General features: G+C 42.6%; 1 protein-coding gene across 1 annotated transcript in view; it reads right to left on the minus strand.

The window, feature by feature from the left end:
• Positions 1–26,349, minus strand: part of DEPTOR (DEP domain containing MTOR interacting protein) — a 170,884-nt gene that overhangs the window by 97,879 nt on the left and 46,656 nt on the right. Inside the window, exons 2-3 of the mRNA XM_007946865.1 lie at positions 23,981–24,159; positions 22,628–22,751 (exon numbers count right to left, since the gene is read on the minus strand). Coding sequence (XP_007945056.1) covers positions 22,628–22,751; positions 23,981–24,159 — 303 coding nt within the window. The remainder of the gene's footprint in view (positions 1–22,627; positions 22,752–23,980; positions 24,160–26,349) is intronic.

Genomic DNA, 26,349 nt, shown 5'->3' on the forward strand with positions numbered 1-26,349 from the left:
GATACACTCCTTGGAGAGAACAATCATGGGAGAAAGAAGGGCTGCTTATGCACAGGGAGACAGCTCAGGGGGCAGGAGTGTATGGAGGGATGGACACTAGGAAGAGGTAACTATGGGGAGGAAGTGGGAGGCGAGCTGTTGCATTGTGGTCAACTGTGGACAATGACATGAGACAAAGTATATGTGAACTGCTGTATGGGAAGTGAATTTGCTCTGTAAATATTCACCCAAATCACATAAAAAATAGAAAGAGTAACCCGCAGATGACCCTGCAGAAAGATGAGCTGCATCAAGGGAGAGCCTGACCTCTTGATCTTCTCCATTTATGATCCAGACACAGGCCCCTGGCATTTACCCCTTTGTAACCACTCTGTCCCTTCAGCTCAGCTGTTTTTCTTTCAGACTTTAGTAACAAGCAGATGGGGTTAATTTGTGTCACTTCTTATAGCCAGAACCATGATTTGCCAGCCCTCTGGAGCTCCAGTTAAGTAGCTGGTTGCCCCTTGACAAGTGTGTGTTTGGCTGCTTCTGCCAGTGTGTGCTTTAGAAAGCTTGCAGGGCTGCCTTGGTTGGTTCAGTTTGCCATTAAAAACATTTAACCTGCTCTTCCTTATTTCATTTTCTCTAATAATCAAGTCATGTCCCTATCCTGGTTCTTCTCTTTAAGAAAAATGTTTTCATGGGATCTGTTTTTAGAAAATATGTAGTTACAGTGTTATAAAGCAAGAATTGGACTTATGCTCGTTCTAAGTGTCTTTTGCTATACAACCCACAACCTCAAAACTTGGCAACTTAAAACCACCATCATTTAATTATATGGTCCTGTGGGTTGCCTGGGGCTCAGTTGGGCAGTTCTTTTACCGCTCTTGTGTGGGGTCACTCATGCACTTGCAGTCCAGTGTTGGTCAGAGCTGAATGTCTGGCCTGGTCCTTCAATCTCGTGGCATTATACTCCTATGGTCTACGATCCATTTTGAGTTTGTTTTACATGTAGTGTAAGGTCAGAGTCCAACTTCATTCTTTTGCATGCAGATATCCATCTATCCCAGGACGATATGTCGAAATGCACCATTTCTTTTCTCACTGAATTATCTTGGCACCCTTATCAAAAATCAGTCAAGTACACCAGGCTTTCTTAATGCCTTGGCTCAGCAGTCTAAGAAGATTACTTGGCCTGCATTATATCAATCAGTCATGGACTCAGGCTAGATTCAAAGTCAGGGAACATAAGTGTCACCTCTTCATGGGAAAAGCAGCGTGCACATACAGGAAGGGGTAGAAATATTTGGAGCCATTGTTGAAGTCTAGCTACCACACCACTTTATTTTCATCAGTCACTAGAAGGGCAATTTGAACATTTATAGCTCATTCACAGCTTTGTGCTCTCTCTTGCTTATTTATTAAATGTTTCCTTTATTTCAAGCATAGAGTGGTTTTAAAAGTATGAGATCTAAAGGCAGGCAAACTTGGCTTCAAGTTCTAACTCTGCCCATCTGTTAGCTCTGTGACTCTGCTTCTCCATCTATAAAATGGGGATAATAATGATGCCCACACAGGGAGCTGGTGTGCAGCTTAAGTGGCATAACTCATGAAACCTTCAATCACAGTGCCTGGTACACTGTAAACACTGACTAGATTTTAGCCATTATTATTATTATTATAAAGGCTTCATAGATGAAGTCAATACTAGGAAAAAGCCAACCCCTTTCCTTGTGACAAAATGAATGAACAAAAACAAAACAAACCCACTGCCATCAAGTCAGATTCAACTCACAGTGATCCCTCCTTGGGTTTTCAAGGCAGTATCGCTATGGAAGTAGACTGCCCAACCTTCCTTCTGAGAAGTGGGTGGTGGGTTTGAACCGCCAGCCTTCTAGTTAGCAGTCAAATGCCTTAGGCACTAGGCCACCAGAGCTCCCTGCACTTGTATAGACAAGAACAATCATTCCATTTGAATTAGTAATCAGAAGTGTATATAGTTCTCCAAAACATCTTACATTTTGCACAACAAATTCAGTTTTAGTCACTCTGTCACATGCTGGTCTCTAGTCACGATGGAAATTCACACACCTTTTCAGTTGTTAACAGCTAATGGATGCGACCTCCTGCAAGGATGCATGGGATTGCAGCGGTGCATGGGAGCTGCTTTCCACCTTTCCTGAACATGTATCTGAGTCAGATTTCCCAGATTCGCTGTTAACTCAGGGGAAAAAGGCAGCATTACAATGGAAGGAACTGCCACATTTAGGGGCCAGTACAGGAATAGAAACAGGCTGATAGCGATCTCCTTGTACATTGAAAAAAAATTCAAAAGCTCTGAGGCCCCATATAATGTGGGAACATGAGTGAATGGTGTACAGGGGCACAGGCTAGGGAGGGAGTCAAAATGAACTGCATGGGGGAGGGGAAGCGGTGGCCATGAGGCCAAAGATAGCCAAAAGATGTTTCAGAATTTACAGAGGTCACTTTAAAAAGCAAATCAAGTGTTAGTATAATGATTAATTATTTTAAAAAGCAAGACATAAAACTCTATATACATGATAACCAGTATTTGGCTTTAAAAACTAAAAATTTATTCACCAGAATATAAGAAGTATTACTCCCTGCATTACTGCTAACGGTAGTTTATGCTTGCTCTTTTCTTTAATAGAGTTCTCTGCTACTCAAGTTCTCCACAAAGATAATGTACCTTTTCTGGAGCTGGGGAAAAACATGATTAACAAAGAAGTTAAAGAAAGGTTCACTTTAACCTTTAACCAGATGACTGGTTCCTGAAAAAATGCTTGTATTAATATCAAATATATAATAAACTAGCTTCCAATATATAAATGATATATTTAGATGCATGCGTCCAATATAGAGTTTTAAATGATTTGTGTGGTCAACAAGAAAGTATTACCATATTTTTATATTCATAACCTCCTTGTGCGTTAGTTTCCTATGCATGCTCTGTGCATTATACATGTTGTTGTTGTTGTTGTTATGTGCCGTTGAGTCAGCCCCGACTCATAGCGACCCCTCCTTGGGTTTCCGAGGCAGTATCACTACGGAAGTAGGAGTGCCCAATCTTCCTTCCGAGGAGTGGCTGGTGGGTTTGAACCGCCAGCCGTCTGGTTAGCAGGCAAGTGGGTATATGATATTTAAGTGGGCACATTATATGTGAAAATACAGTAAGGAGAGAAATGCTTACACAAGCATTGGTATTTTTAAGTACTATGCCCAACTCGATAGCATGTAACAACAACAACAACATGCTGTTATTTATATACCAGGTGCTACACAGATAAATTGACATAATTTTCATAATAATTAGGTTTTGTTGTTGTTGTTAGGTGCCATTGAGTCATATCCGACTCATAGTGCCCCTCCTTGAGTTTCCGAGGTAGTATCACTACGGAAGTGGATTGCCCAACCTTCCTTCCATGGAGTGGCTGGTGGGTTTGAACCTTCAGCCTTCTGGTTAGCAATCAAGTGCCTTAGGCACTATGCTACACTGTTCAGTTCATATATACGAATAAAATATTTCATGCTGGAAAGGGAGAAAAACAGCATTTTACACTGTTTGCCAACTATTCCCTACACCTTCCTTTCTTTTTCTCCATATTATACACTGAATAGAACATAATCATTCTCAACTTTCATCCCTCATCCCAGCTCTTTCCTCATATTTCCCTCTTTCCTTCCCTGGAGAAATCCAAGCTGTTCTTCAAAATAGGGCCTCCTTGTACAGTAATACAGGCTGTTCACTGTACAAAGGAAAACCAACTCTTGGGGCAAGATAAGGCTGAAATTCACCCAGGCTCCTGGGGACCAGTCTTGTGGCAAGTTTAGGGCTGTACTAAATCGGAAAGAGATGGGAATACATGGACCTATCTTTGGAAACTAGCTACAAGAGCACTTTATTGGATCTTTTTATGATGAAGATGATGATGATGATTTGGGTGCAAATTTACAAAGCAGATTCATTTTACTCTCAACAGTTCATGCACATTTGGTTTCACGGCCCCAATTACAATCCCCAACCATAAAAAGTTTTCCTTGCCCTCTCCTCCCTGTGACCACCCCTTTCCAGGGCTCTTATCCATGCCTTCCTGTCTGTCCAGTTTCCTTCTATGTGAATGCTGCCCTTCTGGTGTCCCATGGTTGACTGTTCTAAGTGGTGCATCTCCCTAGGGAAGGTGGGTGCATCTCCCTATGGTAGGTATTCTGCTTGTAGGTCTTTCTACTGTTGGGCTGAGAAGTGAGTTAGAAATGAGTCCATTTCTAGGCCTGAAGGATAACCTGGGGCCATAGTCTCAGAGGTTGTACCAGTCTCTGTTCTACCAATGATTTTAGTCATTTTTCAAACCTCTTTAATTTAATTGGTCACTAGAGTGGCAATTTCAATACTTACAGCTCAGTTTATTTATAGCACAATTGCACAAAAGCATTAGAGGAGATATGGGTGTTATGGGTCAAATCATGTCTCCCAAAATGATATACTGAAGTCTTGATCCTGAATACCTGTGAATGTGACAATATTTGGAAATAGTCTTCGCAGCTGTAATTAGTCAACATGAAGTCATAATAAAGCCATGCCCCAACCCCATATGACAATGTCCTTATAAAAAGAGAAGGGACACAGACAGAAGCACAGATGCAGAGGGAAGGAAGCCATGGATAGATGCAGGCAGAGACTGGAGTGATGCATCGACTGTAAAAGAACTAACAGGTCTGTCCTGAAGAAGTGCAGCCAGAATGCTCCTCAGAAGCAAGAATGGCCAGACCTCGTCTCACCTACTTTGGTCATGTTGTCAGAAGGGACCATTCTCTAGAGAAAGATGTCATGCTTGGTAAAGTGGAGGGTCCACAGAGAAGGGGAAGGTACTCAACAAGATGGATTGGCACAGTGGCTGCAGCGATGGACTCAGGTATGGGCTCAGGTATAGTAGGGATCATGGGGCTGGCACAGGACCAGGTAGAGTTCTGTTCTGTTGTACATAAGGTTGTAATGAGTCGGAGACAACTTAATGGCACATAACATCTACAGGTCAGCTAACACCTGGAACCACTAGAATGTCAAAGAAGAAAACTACAGCCTTCAGAAAGAGCCACCTTGTTTCTGGATTTCTACTTCCAGAACTGTGAAAGAATAAATTTCTGTTCTTTTAAGCTACACGGTTTGTGGTATTTTGTTACAGCAGCCCTAGGAAACTAACATAGATTTTGGTACCAGTAAGTGGGGGGCTGCTAAAACAAATAAATATCTAAAAGTGGGGAAGTTGCTTTGAGAAGTACCCCATCTGGGTAATGTGCTGAGGCTGGAAGAACTTTGAGGTACTTGATAGAAAAAGTCTTCATTGCCTTGAAGAAACAATTGGTAGAATTGTGGACATTAAAGGCAACTCTGGTGAGAGCTCAGGAAGAAGGAGAACTGTAGAGAAAGCTTCTATCATCTTAGAGAATACAAGTATCATCATGGACAGAATGCGGGTAGAAACATAAATGTTAAATGTACTTCTCAGAATGAAACAATTAACTTGTTATTGGACACTAGAGGAAAAGTAATCCTTGTTATAAATTGTAAATCATGAGGCTCTGCTTCAAAGGGCTAGATTAAGTCCTAATCCCTCTATGAAAAGCATACCAACTAAGGAGCTATCCACACAGACCTCTTCCTTTTTTTTTTTTTTTTTTTTTTTTGAGGTTGTTGTCAGTACCATGGTTTAACATTTATCCTTTCAATTTTTAATGTGTTACATTTTATCCCTCCAGTTAAACTGGAAGCTCTTGAAAGATAGGTAACTTGTTTTAAATGCTTTTATTTCTTAGAAAACCGAGCCCAATGAGAGCGTATACATTAGGTATACAACAAATATTTGCCAACTGATTGACTGAAGAAAGCCCATCACAGGAAACAGGAATGGAGGTTATCTGCCTTTGATGGATAAAATCCCTTCCTTTATACTTGCTGTTTTACATTAGCAAGAAAAGAAAGGAGAATTTTTTTTTTCAGTGCTGGTTTTCATGCTCTGAAGAGATTGATATTCTGGAACCTAAGTTGTCATTGTCACATTCCCTATGGCTTTCAGTGCTGTTGTATTCATCCATCATTTTCAGAGCCTGAATCAGTTTTAGACAGAAGCCTTGTGTAGAATCTGAGGCCAACACTGTCCTAAAAGGCTACATTGAACCATGGTTTCATAACTGAAAAATAACACAAGTAAGAGAGAAGCCACACATTCTTACCCTCAATTCAAAACAGTTCAAACCACTATGAGTCTTTTCAAACAACTGTCAAGAGAATCTGGGTTCTAAAACATATTGTAAAAGCTCCTTTTAACGGAATGGTTATTACAGTAAAACTGCAACAACTGGACCTGTGTAAGGTGGAAACCTGTCAAAGAAGGAAAATGTAAATATTTTCCACTAATAAGAAAGTGACAGAAAAATGGTAAGACTGCACTCTGTCAAAGGTGAAAAACTTGCTAGACCTGTTAAAACAAGGCAGACCCACAGAGTTCTGGCTCTCATGAATTTCATTGGACTAGGAAAGGTAAGATGAAGTAGTGAAGAAAAATGAAGATGAATCAAATAGAGAAAATAAAATGAACATATTTTAAAAGGGTAAAATAGAGAGGTTTAAAAGGGGGAGGGGGACCACCTTTCTCCAGGGAACCAGGTCACGTGATGGTGGGACACTTTGGCCTGGCATATATTTGTGGTAGTGGAAGTAGTGTGAAAAGGGAAGGAAAAAAGTCCCAGCTATCTCTTTTCAAGCAGGTTTTTACATTGTATAATCATAAAACTCCTTCTGTTATTGGACAAGAGGTTTACACTCACTACTTGGGTCATTCTATTTATTCACTCATCCATTCAGTAAATATTTATTGAGCATCTTCTGTGCCCCAGGAGATACAGAGAGGAGGCCATGCTTCTTACCCCCATATTGCTAATTATTCAGAAATCACCCTGTATGTGACAGAGAACTGTAGAAAAGTCTTGAGCTCAGAACTGTCAATCAGAATAATAATCATGAGAGCACAGTGACCCTTTTCTGTGATGATGGTCAACCGACTCCTCCTGTTTTATTATGGATCTCTGACTTTCAGTTCAACAACTGCATCAAGCACCTGAGGGATCCTGGTGGGACAGTGGTTAAGCACTTGGCTGCTAACCCCAAGGTCAGTGGTTGGAACCCACCAGCTGCTTCACCAGAGAAAGATGTGGCTGTCTGCTTCCGTTATGATTACAGAGTTGGAAACCTCATGGGATAGTTCTACTTTGTCCTCTAGGGTTTTTATGAGTTGGAATCGACTCAATGGCATTTTTTTTCTTTTTTAAATCAAGCACTTACTGGATACCTTGCTCTGCATTAGTAACTGGCCAAACAAAGGATAAGGCAAAAGTCTTAGTCTGGAAGTCCACAAGGAAGCAGAGTAAACAAAGTTCTTTGAAGCATTTACTTTGATTTCTCCTGTTCACTGGAAACCAGCAAAAGGCCAATTGCTAACCTCAGTCTAGGGAAGGGGTGGTGGTGGGGTGGGTGGTGGTAGACACTCAGCAAGCTGGAGCCACTGGTGTTTAGGCAGATGGTATAGACTCTCAGCCATCCCTTGGCATGGAACAGAGGGAAGGGAGGAGGGAGTCTGCAAAAGCAGAATGGATGGAGGCAAAGACCTCACAGTTCCTTCTCAATCTGTCTGTCACAGTGCAGGATGGAAACACAATGAGTACAGAGTAACACTCCAATGCCACGCAAACAAAATCGGGGCTGGTGCAGTTGATGACCTTCTCTCTGCTCCTGCCTAGTGGCATGGATGACTCTAAAGAGGTAGTGGCAATGTGAAGCTGCCATGGGTTTGAATCTTTGAACTGCTATTTCCAAGCAATGGCTGGACTCTATGATCATGAGTTTCATCTCCTATGTAAGGTACTTATCTAGGGGCTGTAGTAATAATTTGAGCTGATATGTATAAAGCGCCTAGCCTATTGCCTGGCACAAAGTGGCAATGAACACATGATACACATGAGTACACACACACACACACACACCCCTGAGAGTTGACCCTGGTTCTGGTTGAATAGTAGTTCTAACCGGTCAGAGTGATCAATCTCAAGCATCTCGGGGGTAGTAGCATTCAGGTGAAAAGTGAAACAGAAAAAGTTTCAAATTTAATTACCTAAATTTGTATATTTAGGAACTCTGGTGGTGTAATGCCTAAGGCATTTGACTGCTAACCAGAAGGCTGGCAGTTCAAACCCACCAGCCACTCCTCGGAAGCAAGATTGGGCAATGTACTTCCATAGTGATACCACCTCAGAAACCCAAGGAGGGGTCACTATGCATCATATCTGACTTGATGGCAGTGAGTTTTTGGAGAGAATACTAACACTGATGCAAAAGTTCATTTTATTTAGGATATTAAACCATGGTAAAACTCATTAAAAACCAATGTCATTGCCATTGAGTCAATTCTGACTTATAGTGACCCCCATTGGGTTTCCAAGACTATAAATCTTTACAGAATTAGATTTCCCCATCTTCCTTCCATGGAGCAGCTGGTGGGTTTAAATCACCAACCTTCTATTTAGCAGTCAAATGCCTTGGGCACTATGCCACCACAGCTCCAAAAACCCAACCAAACCCCCTGTCATTGAGTCAGTTCCAATTTCTAGCGGCCCTTTAGTTTAGAGGAGAACTTCCTCATAGGGTTTCCAGTGCTGTAAATCTTTACAGAAGCAGATTGCCTCATGTTTCTCCTGTGGAGAGGCTGGTGGGTTTGAACTGCTGACATTTTAGTTAGCAACCGAATGCTTTAACCACTCGCCACAAGCGCTCCTCTGACAGAAGACAGAGGACACATTTTCTAAAGTATTATTTGGCTGGCTGGTGCCCCCACAGGTGCGTTTAGTTGCTGAAAATATACTGAGCTGTATATTTACAACACTGGTACTCCATGTATACTATACTTCACTCAAGTTAAAAATGTGATCTGCCTATTCTTTGTTTTGGTACACAAGACTCTGGTTTTAGGAGCTCTGAAATTAATAAATACTTTCTGTCAAGTTGGCACTTTTTCCATTTGGTAGAATCACGCCTTTGCTTTCTCTCACAGCTCAATGTGAAGGGACCTTACTGAGACGGGAATGTTTTCATTTAGCAAACAAAGCAAGAAAAACAACACAGTCACTGCACCTCTTGGAATCATCCTTGCATTTAAGGACAAAGCCACCAACCAAAGGAAGCGTCACACAAAGCCCTTAATGATGGATGAATTATCCTCATCCTCTAAAAACTTGCAGCAGCTGCTTCCACTTTTGGAATTTCTTGCACTTACTTTTCCTCTGCTCTGAATGAGTGACTCTTCTCTCAGGAGCGCCCCCTCTTCAGTTCTGTGTCCCAGTCCCCACTCCCCTAACCCCATGCAGAGTGTCTGGCACAGCCTTACGCTGCCCCACTCCCCTTGACCCAGTCACTCTACAATCCTGGCACTTAAAAAGCCCTAAGATAGTGGGTTCTAAACCTCCTCCAGATGGAATAAATTAACACTAGATGGGAGTCAGGCATTGGATTCAAAGCACGCTGGACACGGTATTCCATTTCCATAGGTCCACTGCTAGAAAGTTAGTGGGTCTTTAATGCCAAGGGTGGGAAAGTAAGGAGGATGCTCTATGTGGTAGTTCAGTTTGAGTGCCAACGTGGCTGGGCCTGATTGAGTGGCTGGGCAGCTGGATGTAGTATTCCCCATGATGAGACTGGTAATCAACTCCATGGTGGAATCTACTGTGACCAGCTGAGTAGCTGCCTTAGGGCTTGTGGTCTTCTTCCTCTATATAAGCAGAAGCCTTGGGGAATGGTCTCTAGCTTATGGCACACTTGGACCCTGCGTATAGTCATGTCATTGTTCAGCAGCCTGCTATGCTCTGTTGACCTTGGGACTTTCAGTGGACTTGAATTAATGGCCTGCCATATGATTTGGTAACACTGAGACCATGTGTTTTTACTTGTCAACCTTGGGTTTGTCCCCCTCAGCAGCCAGCAGCTGTCTGAGTGAAGAAATGCCTCTAGCTCCAGTGGGCCAGGAGCAGGAGGCAGAGCTGGACCCCAAGGTTAAGGGGCTTTCACCCAGCCCCTGGAGCCTGGCACTTTGAACTTAGACTTAAAGCCTCCAAACTGTGAGAGTATAAACTATTTGTTAAGGCCATTCTATCTGTGGTATATTTCTGTCAGAGTGGCACCAGGTAACCAGAACACTCTATGAATACTTTTTGATGTTACTTAGCCCACCTCAAACTCACTTTCCTTACCTGTGAAACGATGTTGAAAATATCTCCCTCTTAGAGGTGTGGGAGGATTAAATGGAATAATGTAGGAAAAATGCCAGGGCTTCAAACAGGTTCAAAACAGTTCAGTAATTGCCTAGATAAACAAAGGTTATATATGTGTTGCAAATCTGTTGCCCACGATATTTTGAAGGGACTTGACTGCTAACCAGAAGGCTGGCAGTTCAAACCCACCAGCCTCTCCTTGGAAGGAGGGCAATCTACTTCCATAGTGATACCGCCTCGGAAACCCAAAAAGGGGTCGCTATGAGTCGGATCTGACATAACAGCAAATAACAACAACAGGAAACAAACAGCTGTGCCGCTCAAACATGGTGGCAGACTGCACCACTCTGAATGTGTGCCGCTCTCCAGAGTCCTGTCAATAATCCAATCTCTTGCACCAGGCTCCTGAAACTTTCAGGAGGAAGGATTCTGGCAGGGCTTTTGGAGAGCAACATTATTGTAAGGACTGTAGAAAGTAACATACATTCAAAGCAGCATGGTCACCATCTTGAGCAAGTCACAGTTGTTTTGTACTCAAGTCAAAATACCACGAGGAACATATTTGGTTGTTATGCAACACACACATGACCTTTGTTATGACAGCGATTACTGAACTGAACCATCTTGAACTGGTTCGAAGCCCTGGAAAATATATAGCATTGTGGCTAATCACACAGTAAGTCCTCAGTAAATGATGGGTATGACTATTATCTTCTGAATGTTTATGATCAAAACTTCTGCCAGGAAGCTTAGGCTAGCAAATGTCTATTGTTTGTTCTACTCAAATTTGAATACTCCACAGGTTAGGAAAAGAGAAGGGCTGCCCACTGACTTCTTTCCTAAATAAGCACTTCCATGTATTTTATTAATTTATCAATTCAGCTCTTCAACAAACATTTACTGGGTACCTGCTATGTACTAGACATGGATACTAAAAAGTCAAGTAAGACCTGAAGGTCTATGACCTCAAAGAGCTTATATTCAGGTTGGAGAGCCTGAAATGCCAAGCACAGTTACCGTGGAGAGATGACTGGTGTACCTGAACTGAGGGTGCTACAGGAGCAGAAAGGAAGAAAAATGCATTACAATCCAGTCATACCCCATATTCCTGTATCAGTGGCTACTGTGAATACCATGTGCCAGTTTCCACCATCACAGCAGATGTGACACAAACTCAGAAAAAAAAAAAAAAGAACAAGCAGGTAAATTCTCCATTTATAGAGTGTGAAATTCCACGTGCCTGTCCACTCAAGATGATGGGAGACAAGAACCCGTTTCAGTTTTCTGGTGTCTCTCACAGGCTCAACCAGTGTGTCCCACCAGGAAATAGCAGGACATGAAAATGGACTGTTGTTTTTGTTGTTGTTGTTGTTGTATGCCGTCGAGTCGGACCTGACTCATAGCGACCCCTCCTTCTTTTGCCGAGGCAGTATCACTATGGAAGTAGATTGCCCAACCTTTCTTCCGAGGAGTGGCTGGTGGGTTTGAACCGCCAGCCTTCTGGTGAGCAGTCAAGTGCCTTAGGCACTATGCTACCAGAGCTCCCCATAAATGGACTAAGAGAAGGTAGTTTATGATACAGGGCATGGGCATGAGCAGGGTTAAGTGAAACAAAAAAAGTTTGGTGAGTCTCCCAGGTCTAGCACACAGGGATGGCTTTTAATATCCTTAGGCCTGAGGGCTAAAAAGAGAGAGTCATTTCCAGAGCCCAAAGGGAAAGCTGGTTGGAAAGAGTTGCCTGACAGGTACTGTGGCCTGCAGTAGTGGGGATGGAGGAGGGGAATAAATGCCCCGACCTCACTGTCTTCCCTGGAGTGTGTCTCCTCCTGGTGCCTCTGATGAGCCAAACCAAACCAAAGCCAGAAGTCAATGAAGTCTATTGATTCAGACCATTGAGGGCAGCTGACAGGGCACACCGTTGCTGTGGTCAGTTGCCACTCAGTTGGCTCTTTGTAGCAAAGCACGAAGCCATCTTCATGATCACGGGCATGCTCAAGTCCATTGTTATGGCCACTGTGTACTGTGAGTGCCTTCTGCCCGGGCGCTGCTCTTCCCGCCCTCTCCTGGAGACATTCTGTGCGATGCAGACGGCTTTCATGGGCTGATTTTCAGAGGTACATTCCCAGGGCTTTCTTCCCCACCTGTTTTAATCCAGAAACCCTGTCAAAGCCTCAGTCACCACCATGGGTGACCCTGATGATATCAGAACCAGGGATACCTTCCAACATCATAGCAACATGCAAGCCACCACATCCAAGAAAGTGACAGGCAGGTGGTGGGCGGGAGCACACAGAAAGTTGGAAGAAGGGAGAGGGAGCGTGGATCTGAAAGGGCAAAACGGCACTGCCCAGTACAGAGGCTGAGCGTCTCGCATTGCGGAAAGGGACTCTGGTGTATAAAGCTGTGTTTGTACACAACTAGGGAAACACAAGGCTCTTTCTAACTATATGCATTTTTCCTGACACACTGCAGACACAGCATGCCCTGCATGAGATGAGACCACTGAGAAGGTCTTCAGTTAGTCCTCACAGCAAACTGTGAAGCATGCATTTTCTTCCCAATTTACAGATGAAACAAGAGAAGGTTCAGTGCAGCTGAGGGTCTTACTAACACGTGGCAGGAGAGAACTCGGACCACGTCTCTGCAAGTCCAGAAATCCTAAATGGTTTTTCCATTCTGCACGCTGAAAATAACAAGGATCGATTGACAAAATGAATGTTACATAAAGTTGGTTTGTGGCCCCGCAATGACAGAGGATTAGAGAATTTTGGCAGAATTACCCACTACAAGTCCGTCTCCTGCCTGAATGAGTCCAGTTTGCTTTTCAAGCAGCATTTATTTACCTTTGATTCAAGTCACTTCTAAATAATAAACCAGAGCCAGAAATCTATAGGTGACAATCAATAGCTGACGACTTCTGACAAGCACGGCTCTTCCACTGCCTGTGATGCATGTTAGCAAAGCTCGCAGTGGCTGCAACGATGTGCCCGAGCACAGCCACGACTGTGAGGATGGCGCAGGACCGGGCAGTGCTTCGTTCTGTTGTACACGGGGCCGCTGGGAGTCAGAACTGGCCCGACGGCACCTAACACCCACATATTATAGAGGGGCAGGGAGGCATTACCAAGATCTGGAACCAGATCCAAGGAGCTGGCCTGAGCCAGGAGATGGACACTTTTTCTCGGCCTATTTAAAACTCAATTAAACACACATTGTTTGCCATTATTTAGTGGTATTGGTTACTTGCCACTGCCTTGGATTGAAGCTGCAGAAACTTTGTGAAGTAAAAGCTGTAGACGGAAAACAGTGAATAGACTGCGGAGCTAGAAACCAGGGTTTGAAGAGGCTTCCCATACTTTCTAGCTGTGTGGACTTAGGCAAGTTAGCTCACCTCTCTAGCCTCAATGTCCTTATTTGTCAAAGAGAGAATGTATTTACCTCATCAATTTGGAATGAGGATTTAATAAAATGACGCATGTGAAGTGCTTGGCATTCCACAAGCATCAATAAAGGCTAGACATCCTGTGTTTGTGCTCTTCCTCATTACCACCAACATCTTTAGATTTACTCTGCCTGCTGTCTCTTCCACATCTGGCCCTAAGAGTTTAGAAATCAGGTTGCTTTCATCTTTCTCTTGCTGGCGTGTGCACTGGCAAGGCTGCCTGCTTCCCCCATCTTTATGTTTCCTGATAACTCTGTGTTCCCAGAGGTGTGTTAACACCTTCACCCCCCAGCCCCGAGGCAACCCAGATGGGAAAACACTGTAATTGTACTTCCAAGAAATGGGCTGAGCTCAGTTACCTGGCTCAAGCTTAGCCATGAGTCTGGCTCCTGAAATGGCCCTGCCCTAACAGGCCACGGCCGCTGCTGCCAAGGCTTAGTTAGGGGAACTAAGGACAGCTCCTTTCGCGTGCAAGCACACTTTCTTCTGGTTGTTGTTAGGTGCCATCAAGTTGATTTTCGACTCAAAACAACCCCATGTAACAGAGTAGAACTGCCTCATAGGGTAATCGTACATACTTTAAACTACACCTATAAATTATAAGGCAGATAAAGAAATTATCTGGAAATTATCACAGTATAAATTTGTGTTGATATGAAAAACCGTCCTTAGAAAACAATGGTTTGTTTTATGTAATCTTTTTGATCAGCAAATTATCAAACTTCTATACAACCTGTTAGATGAGGCATACAACTTTGCATGACTGTCTATGAAGACATTTTTTTTAAAGAAAATCAAAGGAGATGACTGGGAATATTCAACAAGGATGCAGTTCTAAGTCAAAAATTTCCCATGACTCTACATAGAGCTACACACAAACAATGAAACCACTGACAGTTTAGTTCCAAAATTTTTGTGAAATACTCCGTGGGAAGAGATGATGGCCTTTAAAAATAGCATCATTCTAAAACTTTTTGAACAATAAAGCTCTTTTCAGGAATAAAATCTTACAGTGAACTTTATTTTTTAACTCCATTTTGATAACATAACATTTACTTACAAAAGACAGTGAAGCCTGTAAGGTAGTTTTGACTTACACACACAGTAAAGAAATAAGAAGAATGATGGCTAATTCTTTCTATTCCAATGATCAGCCCCCAAATCCAATTAGTGTGTGCATTTCGTCTGAGCTGTTGAGAGACAATTCTCCCCAGGCCTCCCACTTCCTTCAAATCTTACAAGCCAAGGAACAGCTTTTGCTGAAGACTAACTTTTCAGGAATGTTTGTAAAGTCAACAGCCTTGGAAGATAAAGGTAGTGTCTGCCTGTGGAACAAAAAGGCAGATTTGTTGACTGTCCAGTAACATCATGTGTCCCTCCAGGACAGAGACAGGTTTGTTTGCAAACCATCAGGAGAGATTCACAGTCCCCATCTTGGGGTCCCTCCCTTGTAGCACCATGTACACCTGATGTTCCCCGACCCTCCTCAGGTCACATTGTGGGAATCAGGGCTCAGGGAACTAACTTAAGAAAATGACACCCTGGCCACCACTGCTGCTGTGAGTAACAACCTGTCCTATGAATCTGACCCAAGGCCCTCATGTCTTCCGCCAGCACCCATGAAGCAGTGCCAGGCAAACTTGTTGGCTCGCAAGTAGAGTAAAATCTTAGATTCCTTACAGTTTTGACATTAGTTATACAGTACTGAAATCATTCTGAGTTATAAGGATAAGCAGTTGCAAAAGGTAATGATTTTTAAACCACCTACATTGCAATCTGAAGACATCTTCAATTATATCAAGAAGGTAGGAAACATTTTATTCCAAGATGCTATGAAACCACTAAGTAATTTGGCAGCACAAGCATAAACAGACTCAAATTCTCCAAAGCTCAAAAATGTTGTACATAATATATTAGAAAGTAATTGTATTACAGTTCATAGAATAGTGAAAATGTATTTTGAACATCAAATGGCAGTCAGTTTGCAGAACACAACAGTTCAGTTTTGAAAAGCACTTGTATCCTGGAACTAGAAGAAGGAGTCAAAAGCTTGGGAACTTTTTTTTTCCCCTCTCCAGCTTCATGTCTTTGGGTCTTTGTTAGTCACTAAACCTCTCTGGAGCTCATGTCCCCATCTCCAAAATGGCATCTTGCCTGCTAAGCATATCTCAGAGACTTCTGCTGAGCATCCAACAAATTCATATATAAATGCTTTGTAAACCCTAAAGAGGCAACACAAGGTAAATGTCTGGCAACTGTTGCTTGCCACTGAAAGCAAGCTCTCCCCAGCTCTTTCGGGGAACAAGCACAACAGCTTAGAACAATCACAGCGTGTGGATTCCTTTGTTCATTCAACACACATTTATTGTGCCAGGCACAGGGAGGGAACAGGACAAAGTTCCCAGAGGCACATGGTAGAGAAACTCGATAAGATAAAACACATGCAGGGCTTAGCCCCTGTGGATATGGTTTCTCCCTTTCTTTTCTCCTCTGGCTATATAAGAGAGAATACAAGGAAGCTATGAAACTCAGCAGAGATCTACTGCCAAAAAGCAACAAAAAAAGCCAAGACCACTGCCATCAAGTCGATTCCAACTCATGCAACCCTACAGGACACAGTACTATGGCCCCACTGGGTTTCCAAGGCTGTTAATCTTTACAGAAGCAGACTGCTACATCTTTCTGCCACAAAGCGGCTGGTGGAATCAAACCGCCAACCTTCTGATTAGCAGCCAAATGCTTTAACCACTGCACCACAGAGCTCCTCTAATGGTGTAAGGGTCCTTTAAACCAGTTCCTAAACAGGTCTAACACACCAAGCAGCATTGCCTATTCCTGGCTAGAAAGAGAAACTCCTTGCTGCTGACGAAAGCAGCAGTTTTAGTAGACTGAAAGCTAGACTCAAGTCTATAGGAACTAGACCTGAAAACCAGAAAAATCAAGCTCATTGCCATGGAGTCCATTCTGACTCATGGTGATCCCATGTATTACAGAACAGAACTGATCCATAACATTTTCTCAGCTGTAATCTTTGTGGAAGCAGATATCCAGCACTTTCTTCTACAACACCACTAGCTAAGTTTGAACCACCAACCTGTAGGTGAATAGACAAGTGTAAACCATTTGTACCACTCAGAGACCTCAGAACCAGACCTGGCCGGTGGAAGCCCACTGCCCTGTGTGCTTAGAATTCCTCAAATGGCAAAGTCTAGGCATAGATCCACAAGCATGCATCCTCTTGCCAGCACTGCCTAAGGCTGGCAGCAGGAGATGAGCGACAGCACACAATCACTAGCACTTACTCTAAGCCAGGCCCCACTCTGTGCACTTTATACCCATTAGCTGCTACAGTTCTCACAAGGAGTCTATGAGGCCAGTATACTCAGTATCTCCATTTCCTAGAGAGGCAGATAAAGGCAGAAAGAGGTGAAGCTATTTGCTTTCAGGGACAGGGTCAGAATTCACAGCAGGCAGCTTGGCTCCTGAGCTCCTAACCAGTACACAAGGCTACACCTAAAAACAGTAAGATAAAACAAAAATGGGTGGTACCACTTAGTTTTTTTATTAATTATTACTCTAACTCATAGAAATACTAACATCCCTTGAGCTCTCACTCTCTACCAAGCACTGGGCTGAGCACTATAGAGGTGTGTTATCTCATTAACTTCCTCCTTCCCAGCCTCATGCCCATTTAGGACTGCAGATCACAGAAGTGCACCACCTGTTCCAGGTTACAGAGCAAGCAAGTTGTGAAGCTGGGATTGGAACCCAGGGCTATGTAACTCCAAAGCCCACACCCACTGTCACTCACTATGCAGAATAACTAACTAGTGTCACCCATTCCCCTATAACTTTCCTTATGTTGCAGAAACTAAAGGGCCAGCTCTGGGTAAAAGGGTGTAGAGAGAAAAAAAAAAAAAAAACTTCAATATTAAAATTATTTAATTCATTTGAGTATCTCTGAGTTGAGGTAACTGGAGTGACGTAGATACTGAGAGACTGCAGAGTCATTTAAATCGTAGTTTGGAGACAGCCTTACAAAACAGCAAATTAAGAAATACCTACAGGAGTTAGAAGGTCAGGTACCCCAAAACTCAGCTGGTTCAGCAAAAGCCCAGCCAGAAACCACAAAGTTTCACAAACTTCTATTAATAACGTGGAACACGCAAGTAAGTGAAAAGACCAAAGGAAATGCTGGCAATAGGGCCCACCCCCAGACTCGGCGGGAGCTTGTGGGGAGAACAGCAGCCTCAACATCTGGCACCTGGGCTCAGGCCTCACCTCCGTCCTTCTTAAGCTGTGTCACCACCAGGCATAAATCACTTAACTGCTTTGGGTCCCAGATACTCCTTCTAAAAGTAGGGTGATAACTTATGTCCCATCTCTTTGGTCAGTAGGTGCAGATGAAGATCATCTGGCAGAGAGCTTCGACAAGCGTAACTCAGAAACAAAAGGCTTTGTTGTTTTCGTCATATCTGCAGAATATCATGTAGCTTCACCGTAAGGGAGAGACATTTGACTCTCATTTTCCAATGTCTACATTAAAATCCTGCATTATTTTCAGTAAACTCCATACCCTGATACTTTATACACTCCATGTTACATTTTAAAGTAAATGACATTTTTAAGTAAAGATTGATTTCACTCATTTCATCTCCCAGAAAGGAACTGGAAAGAATTTACTAAAAGCCTAGTGGTGACAAGTTTGGGCTTTGGCTTCCTGGGTTCAAAACCCCACAAGGTTACTTAGGACTTGAGGTGACCTTGGACAAGAGATTTAACCTCTCTGCCACATTTTCCTCATCCTAAATTGGGGCCAATAATAGGATCTAAATAAGGGTTGTTATGATGTTGGAGCCGACTCGACGGCACATAACAACAACAACATGATGTTGGAATAAAATATATTAGTCAAGATAACTGACACATAGTCAGCAATCAACTAATACTATCTGTCATTATTATCTTAAAATGAAACAACAAAAGAGCATACATTTTGGATGACCTTTTTTTTTCCCCTACATATTAGAAATATACAAAAACAAAGGTTCTGGGTAAAAGGATGTAGGAAAAATAAAACTTCAACATTAAAACTAATAAAATATTTGAAAAGGTGAATACTTGAAAAGATGAATTATGAAAATTCTTTACATCTTCATATCATAAAAAAGTACAAAACATACAAAATATTAGTACATGCTAGATTAACGAAAAAATAATTAAGCAGATACACTAGACATAAATGACCAAAGGGTTAAATTGAAATGTCAGTTTCAAAGGCCCCAAAGCTTGTTCTACACATGGCCTAGCAATCTAACTCTGGGGCCAAGGTTTGTGAGATGGCAGTTAGGTCATCCAAGGTTAAGGACTTAATACCTTTTCCCCAGTGCTAATTTCATAAGCAGTTTGAAGAAACAAATTTACTTGGAAATTGAGACACCATTGACCATTAATGATTGGAAAGTCAACTGCACATAGAAAAAAAGTACAGCAATACTGATTAACTCATTCTGGGATGGAAAAGTTTAATCTTTACAGCAAATATTTACCACCTGTGATGTGCCAGGCATGCATTAAACTGTGAGAGATACATTAAGCCATAGGAAAATATGGCAGCCCCACTCTTAACTTGTCCCTGAGTGGTACCAATGGTTAACTGTGCTCAGCTGCTAATCAAAAGGTTGGAGGTTCAAGTCCACTCAGAGCTGCTTCAGAAGAAAAGGCTGGTGATTCTCTCAAAAAAAGATGAGCCACTGACAACTCTATGGAGCACAGTTCTCATGTGACACACATGAGGTTGCCACGAGTCAGAGTTGACTCAATGGCAATTGGTTTGGCTTTTTTGTCTTGTTTTTACCCATAAATTGCTTAGAGTTTAATGCAAAAAATAGTCAAAGAAGAAATTTTAATACAAGTCACTGGTGGGGTAAACACACAACAGTGTCATCTAACTCCATATTAAGGAGTAGAGGAGGATTCCCAGAGAAGGTCACATTCAATGTGAAGCTGGGAGTCAGAGTGAACCAGTACTATAGATTGAATTATACCTCCAAAAAATTTGTGTTGTAAATCCTAACCTCTCTACCTGTGGATTTTTCCCACATTTGGGAATGGGGTGTTTTTGTTACACTAATGAGGCAGAGTTAGTATAGAGTGTATCTTGAATCAATCTCTTTTGAGATATAGAAGAGATTGAGCAAGTCAGCAGAGCAAAGACAGGGGAAGAGAGAGGCCAAGCCAGATGAAGATCTCCCAGGAGCAGAAGCTCAAAGAGACAAGGACCTTCTGCCAGAGCCAACAGAGAGAGAAAGTCTTCAGCTGGCCTCCTGAACTGTGAGAAAATAAATTCCTGTTTCTTAAATCCACCCATTTGTGGTATTTCTGTTATAGCAGACTCAATAACTAAGACAGCTGGGGAAAGGTGTTAAGAGTAGCATGAAGAGCCTTCTAGGCAAAGGGAAGATGCATTGGGTATATGTAAAACGTACGTCAGATTGTCACTTCCCTATTTTCCTCTCCAGTGGCTACCATTGCATTAACATGAGATCCTCAGTCTCAGCCCAGACATAATGACCTTCTATGATCTGGCTCTGACCCGCCTCCTGCTACTCTCCCCTTTACTTCCTGCTCCCCAGACACTCTGGCCTCCCTGCTGTCCTCAAATATGCGACACACATTCCTGCCTCAGAGCCTTCACTCTTGCTGTTCCCTCTTCCTGGGATATTCCTCCCTAGACGCTGGCAAGGTTTACTCTATTCAGGTCTCTGTTCAAATAGCACTTTGGGTCTATCTGCTATGGCCTCCCTTATCTAAAAAAGCTCACCACCCTCAGCAACTCTTTTTCTGTCTAGCACTAGTAACCTCCTGTGTTACATTACATTACATCACCATGTGTCTTTGTCCTTACTGTCTGCCTCCTCAACTAGAATGCAAGCTCTAAGAAAGCAGAGGCTTTGTCTGTCTTTAGTTCACGGTGAGTTCCCAGGGCCTAGGACGATGCCTGGCACATGGTAAGAACTCAGTATGTGTTGGGTTACTGAATGAATGAATGAATGGGATGATGGCAGAGAGGGGTCTGGGACGGTCCAGAGACACACAGTTCCATGTGACTGGCATGCAGGATGTGAGTGGGAAGAACAGAAGAGGGGCTGGAAGGTATAAACAACTTCCTTTAATTGTTCTTATTTTTATCTTGCCATCATATCCATCCATTAGCAGTAACAGTTCTTTCACTGACATTGTCAACCATTGCTAATCCTTGTTCCACAGTGCGGTTATCTAGATTCTAAGACATAAGATGTAGCCTGAGAGAGAGGCTCATTACACAATCTCTTGGCTTCCTTCATAGGCAATGGTCTATATGTTTTTGAACAACATAGAATCTTACAGTCTGAAGAGACCATAATAGTAATTTAAATACCTAACACCTACCAAAATTTGGGAAGCTCTGGTAGCATAGTGCCTAAGGCACTTGAATGCTAACCAGAAGACTGGCGGTTTAAACTCACCAGCCACTCCTCGGAAGGAAGATGGGGCAATCTACTTCTGTAGTGATACCACCTCGGAAACCCAAGGAGGGGTCGCTATGAGTCGGGTCCGACTCGACAGCACATAACAACAACAACCACCAAAATTTTACAAAAGGAATAAAGAAAGCTAAAGGAAACAGCAACAAAACACACCTACACACACTCACGTCTGCAAATGGCTATGTTTATGGAGTCCTTCCATCAAATTCATTTGAGTCAAGGGAATGAGGGATTTTCCATACTTCAGTATAGAAACCAAGGGACAGGAGAACCAGCACATACTAGGATGCCAAGTGGTGAGACAATATCAGCTCCAGAAACACAAAAGAACAGAACTGGGACAGACAGAGCACAGAAAACAAGAAGGACGGAATTGAAGGAGGTCATCAGTATCGTGTTCATATCTGGAATAGCCATCCCACAGATACAGAGCTAAATACTTATATACCTGACACAGTTTATTCTTTGAATTCCCACAGCAGCACTAGAAGGCAGATGCTCTTAGTAATCCCATTTCACAGGTGAGAACAGTGGTTTACAAAGGTAAAGTGCCAGAGTTAGAATTCAAACCCTGTGTGGCTCCAAAGCCTGGGCTCTTAGCCATCTGACCTCCTGCTCCCACCCACTCCCATCATAGAGTAGATTCTTATGTGTGAATTACAGGTATTTTTTCAGCTCCCTCAAGTTTGAAAAGCAGTCATAGTTAAGGAAGGGGTACAATGGCTCCTGCACTCTCTTCTCTTATGGGTATCCTAGGAAAAAAACAAGAAAGTAGGAAAGGAAAGGGACCACAGAAGAGCAGATCAGTTCAGAGACGGACAAAACAGGCGTTCCAGATCCACCAATCAAATACTCCTGGTATTCACCTCTTTAAAAGGGCTGCAACGTTATTCCTCTTAGACATCCTGCTATCTGAAGTTCTCCCACTACTCATCCCTCGACCTGACCCTGAACTTCCCCTGTACTTGACACTGTTTCTCTAGCCATTGACAAGATCAAACCTCCAACTTATACAACAGAATTTAAAGAGGCAAAAGGCATCCACATCACTTGATGGGAAATATTAAGCTCCATCTTTGTTTTTACTTCTGGAGTTTTGTTAAATCAGCTTAAATATAGAAAATGCTATTTAAATAGATTCTTTATTAAGAATCTTTGAAAATCAACTTAATTTCTGGCAAAGAGAAAAGCAAATGACAGACAGAGTTGTCTCATATTAAAAGGAACAATTATGTAATCAGTCCACATGGAACAGGCAGGCTAAAATCAACATGACCGAAGATTGAAATAGCCCTGCTTCTCTCTACAGGTCAAGATCACAGTGGGGATTTCATGGGGGACATACTTCTCATATAGCCTCTGCCCTCTCATGAAGGCCTTCACTTCGTTGTCCAATGGGAAGGTGCCATCATCCTTTCGAAAGCGGTAGAAGAGCTTGACATCCTTGAATTCCTTGTGCTCATCACACACTGAAACACAACATACACAGCAATAAATGAGGGGAGAATCACTCATGTAATTACTCGAGTGACACAACGTGTTAAACTAAGAAGAATCACTTTACTACCTAACTTTTCAAGCACATAAATACCTACTATATGAGTTAATATGTATAAAGTATTTAGTAAAGTACCTGGCACAGAGTTAGGGCTCAGTATTGTTAACTAGTTAACTGTCATCATCAATATTATCTATTAACAGGGTCACAAAAGTCAACTTATCATTCATTCCACTATTTATGGTCTAGTGATATAAAGAGAGGAGCTCTGGTGGTGTAGTGCCCAAGGCATTTGACTGGTATCCAGAAGGCTGGCGGTTCAAACCCACCAGCCACTCCTTGGAAGGAAAGTTGGGCAATCTACTTCTGTAGTGGTACCACCTCAGAAACCCAAGGGGGGGTCACTATGAGAAGGATCCAACTCAATGGCAGTGAATTTGTTTTTGTTTTGTTTTGTTTTTTGGATATAAAGAGAAATGTCAACACGCACTTACAATATGGGGTGATAAGAGGGCAGGAGAGTCTGCAGTGGACACACAAAGAGGAGTATCTAACCCAGCTTTAGGGATCAGAGCTTCTGGGAAGAGTCTGCATATAAACGGACACCTGAAGGATGAGTACCAGTTACGAAAACATGGAAAGAAAGGGCATTCCAGCTCAAGGGAACAAGAGCAGATGGAAAGGCCCAGGCCAGGGTTTGAGATTTCAAGGAGACATGTTCAGGAATGTTCACCGAACCATTGCCAAGTAACAGCAAAAACTTTGAAACCACCTAAATGTCCATCCATTTGGATAATGGGTAAATGTATCCATTAGAATGGATAAATGTGTGACGGCATGCTCATGCATGGGATATTATGGATGAAAATGAACTAGAGATACTACCAACATGGAGGGCTCTCACAAGTAGCATGTTGATCAAGTAGCAAAAGAAAAGACATGCATCTCTACAAAACATGTTAAGCAATACGATACATTGCTTAGAGGTGCATACACAGAGGGTACAAGTAGGAAGAGGTACACAAATATAAACACAACTCTTGGAAGAAAAAAAAAAAGGAATTCGATTAGGTTGAGGTATGAGGGAGACAAAGTAAAATGTTCTATTTCTTAAATGGGTATATTCAGGCCAGAAATAGAATATGTATGTAGTCTTTTCATTTTCCCTCAAGTCACCTTGGCTGTGGCCACCCCACTCACCGTGATGAATAATTCCCCGGTCTGCTAATTTCTGCATGAGCTTAATTGCCGTCTCTCTGTCGGAAGCCTCTTTGTGTTCAATCAGCCAGTCAATCAGTTCTTTCGCGACAAAGCAGTTTGGGTAGGTTTTGAGATGATGTCGTCTATCTTTAATCACCTTTTCTTCATGTAGCCTGAGCCTGGAAAGAACATTTAGCAATAGCTTTAGCAATTTTGATGACAACACACTATTAACCAATCCCAGAGTGTAGGAACAAAATGGAAACTCCAAATGCATCAAGGTGCCATGCAAATATCTTTTTGGCAGTTGGTAATTTCCATACCATCAAAGCCCAAGGACCCCAGAAAGTCATTCTACCCTCAGATCCAAGTGGTACCTGCAAATATAAGGAATAACAAGTACAGCCAACTTAGAGCTCTCCTGATAGACAAGAGTGTAAGAAAAGCTCTACACCCCCTTCTTCCGCCTCACTCCCTGCCCTTCTATCTGCACCAGTGCAGTTATTGCTTCAAACATCCAATAAACAAAAACTCTAGAAACTTGCTGAAACAAGGTTCCTTTTCTTCATTACAGACTGCTCAGTGTCCATTGTATCTACCTTCATTCATTCTTACAACAACTATTGATTATGTGCCTATTAGGTTCTGTTCTAGGCACTAGAAGCAAAATTCAGAAAATGCAGAGACCTCTGCCTTTGCAGGGCTTGCATCCTAGCAGGGGTGCACTAGCTGGTCTTCTCATGGGCTTTCTAGGTTCCAGGGTCTGATCTGAGCCCTTACATTGACTCTGCTGATCACAACTGCATCAGGAAGTTATGCCCATGTTTTACAGGAGAGAAAACTCAAATTCGAGAGAGATCAAGTGACTTGCCTAAGACAACATGAATAACCAGTGGTGAAAATGAGATTTGAACTCTGATGGTGTTGCTTCAGAATCCAGCTTCCCAATTACCACACCATGCTGCCTCTCCCTCTAGCTAGACAGACAGAAATGAAAAGAGATGGATTTAAACTGTTGGAGAGACGGAATTTATTTACAGGCTGGGGGATTAGTGGAGAGAAAAGTAGCCGGCGTGGAGTCTTTCCCTTCGAAAATCAGTGACATTTTTCCAAAAGAATCTTAAACCTGCCTTTTGTTTGTTTGTTTGTTTAAAGTTTTGTCCACTTGCTTTCCCTTCATTTGTCACCCTTGTGTTTACTTCTTTATTTCTCAAATGAATTTAGTGAACCATGAGGTCAGCTTTTACCCTTCACCCACCTGCGTCTCTGCACTTGACCTCATATTCTCAACACTATTGAGAAATGGGGCGCTCCACATGAGTAATTACACAGTGAGTGTGTGATCTGAGTAAGTTACTCAACATCTTTCTCTTCTGTAAAATGCAGGCAATCACATCGACCCTGTCATTGGTGGCAGTGAGATGTATCTACAAATCAGCACAGTGCCTGACACGTAGCAGGTCTTCCCCTTTCTTCCACTCCCTAAACAAGGAAACCTGTCCTGCACTTTCCTGCATCCTGAACAGAGTACACTGAATTGGTTTTGATCTCCAAGGGCTGTATGATGAGTAGGGGACACAACACTAGGCTGGGAGCTCTGAGGCCCGAATGCTCCTCCTTGCTAGACCACCGGCAGCTGAAAACTAGAAGCTCCTGCAATAGGCTAGGGTCAAAGGGCTCAGGGAGGGCATCAGCAGTGCGAAAGGAGAGTACAGAAATGAGAGTCCTAACAGACATGCATTGCAGAGGAAGAAAAGTAGCATTTTAACTGAGCTCCTGTTGTGTGCCCAGAATTGTACTATGCATTTCCACACAAACTGACTTAATTCATTGGTTCTGGAACCCATGTAATGACTCGGAATCTCATTTTCTTTTTTGCAAAACAGAGAGTTTGAACTGGATGAGCCATGAGGCCTCTTTATGGGACATTTAACTTTGCTTCCTGCCATGCATCTACTCTCCTGTTTTTGGCTCACAGCACTCCTGCTTTCCTTTGGTAAAACAAGCCATCATCTACCATCAGTCTATGTGGTTTGGATGTGATTGGCCTTGCCCAGTGCATGATTCATTCTACCCCCAGCCTCTGTATTTGGTTTCTGGATGAGCATGTGACCCAAGCTAAGACAATGAGACTCAACCCTGGGACTTTTGCTAGAAATCCTAGGAGTTAATCAGTTTTTAAATGTATGTCTGGAGCTACTAATGGCTATCCTGCTACCATAAAGACACAACAAACAAAATCAAACTCACTGCCATTGAGTCAGATCCAACTCATAACAACCCTTCCTTGGGTTTCTGAGGTGGTATCACTATGGAAGTAGATTGCCCAACCTTCCTTCCGAGGAGTGGCTGATGGGTTTGAACCGCCA

Source organism: Orycteropus afer, unplaced genomic scaffold, assembly GCF_000298275.1.
Source record: "Orycteropus afer afer isolate SDZICR_OR568_19922 unplaced genomic scaffold, OryAfe1.0 scaffold00173, whole genome shotgun sequence".
Classification (NCBI taxonomy): Eukaryota; Metazoa; Chordata; class Mammalia; order Tubulidentata; family Orycteropodidae; genus Orycteropus; species Orycteropus afer.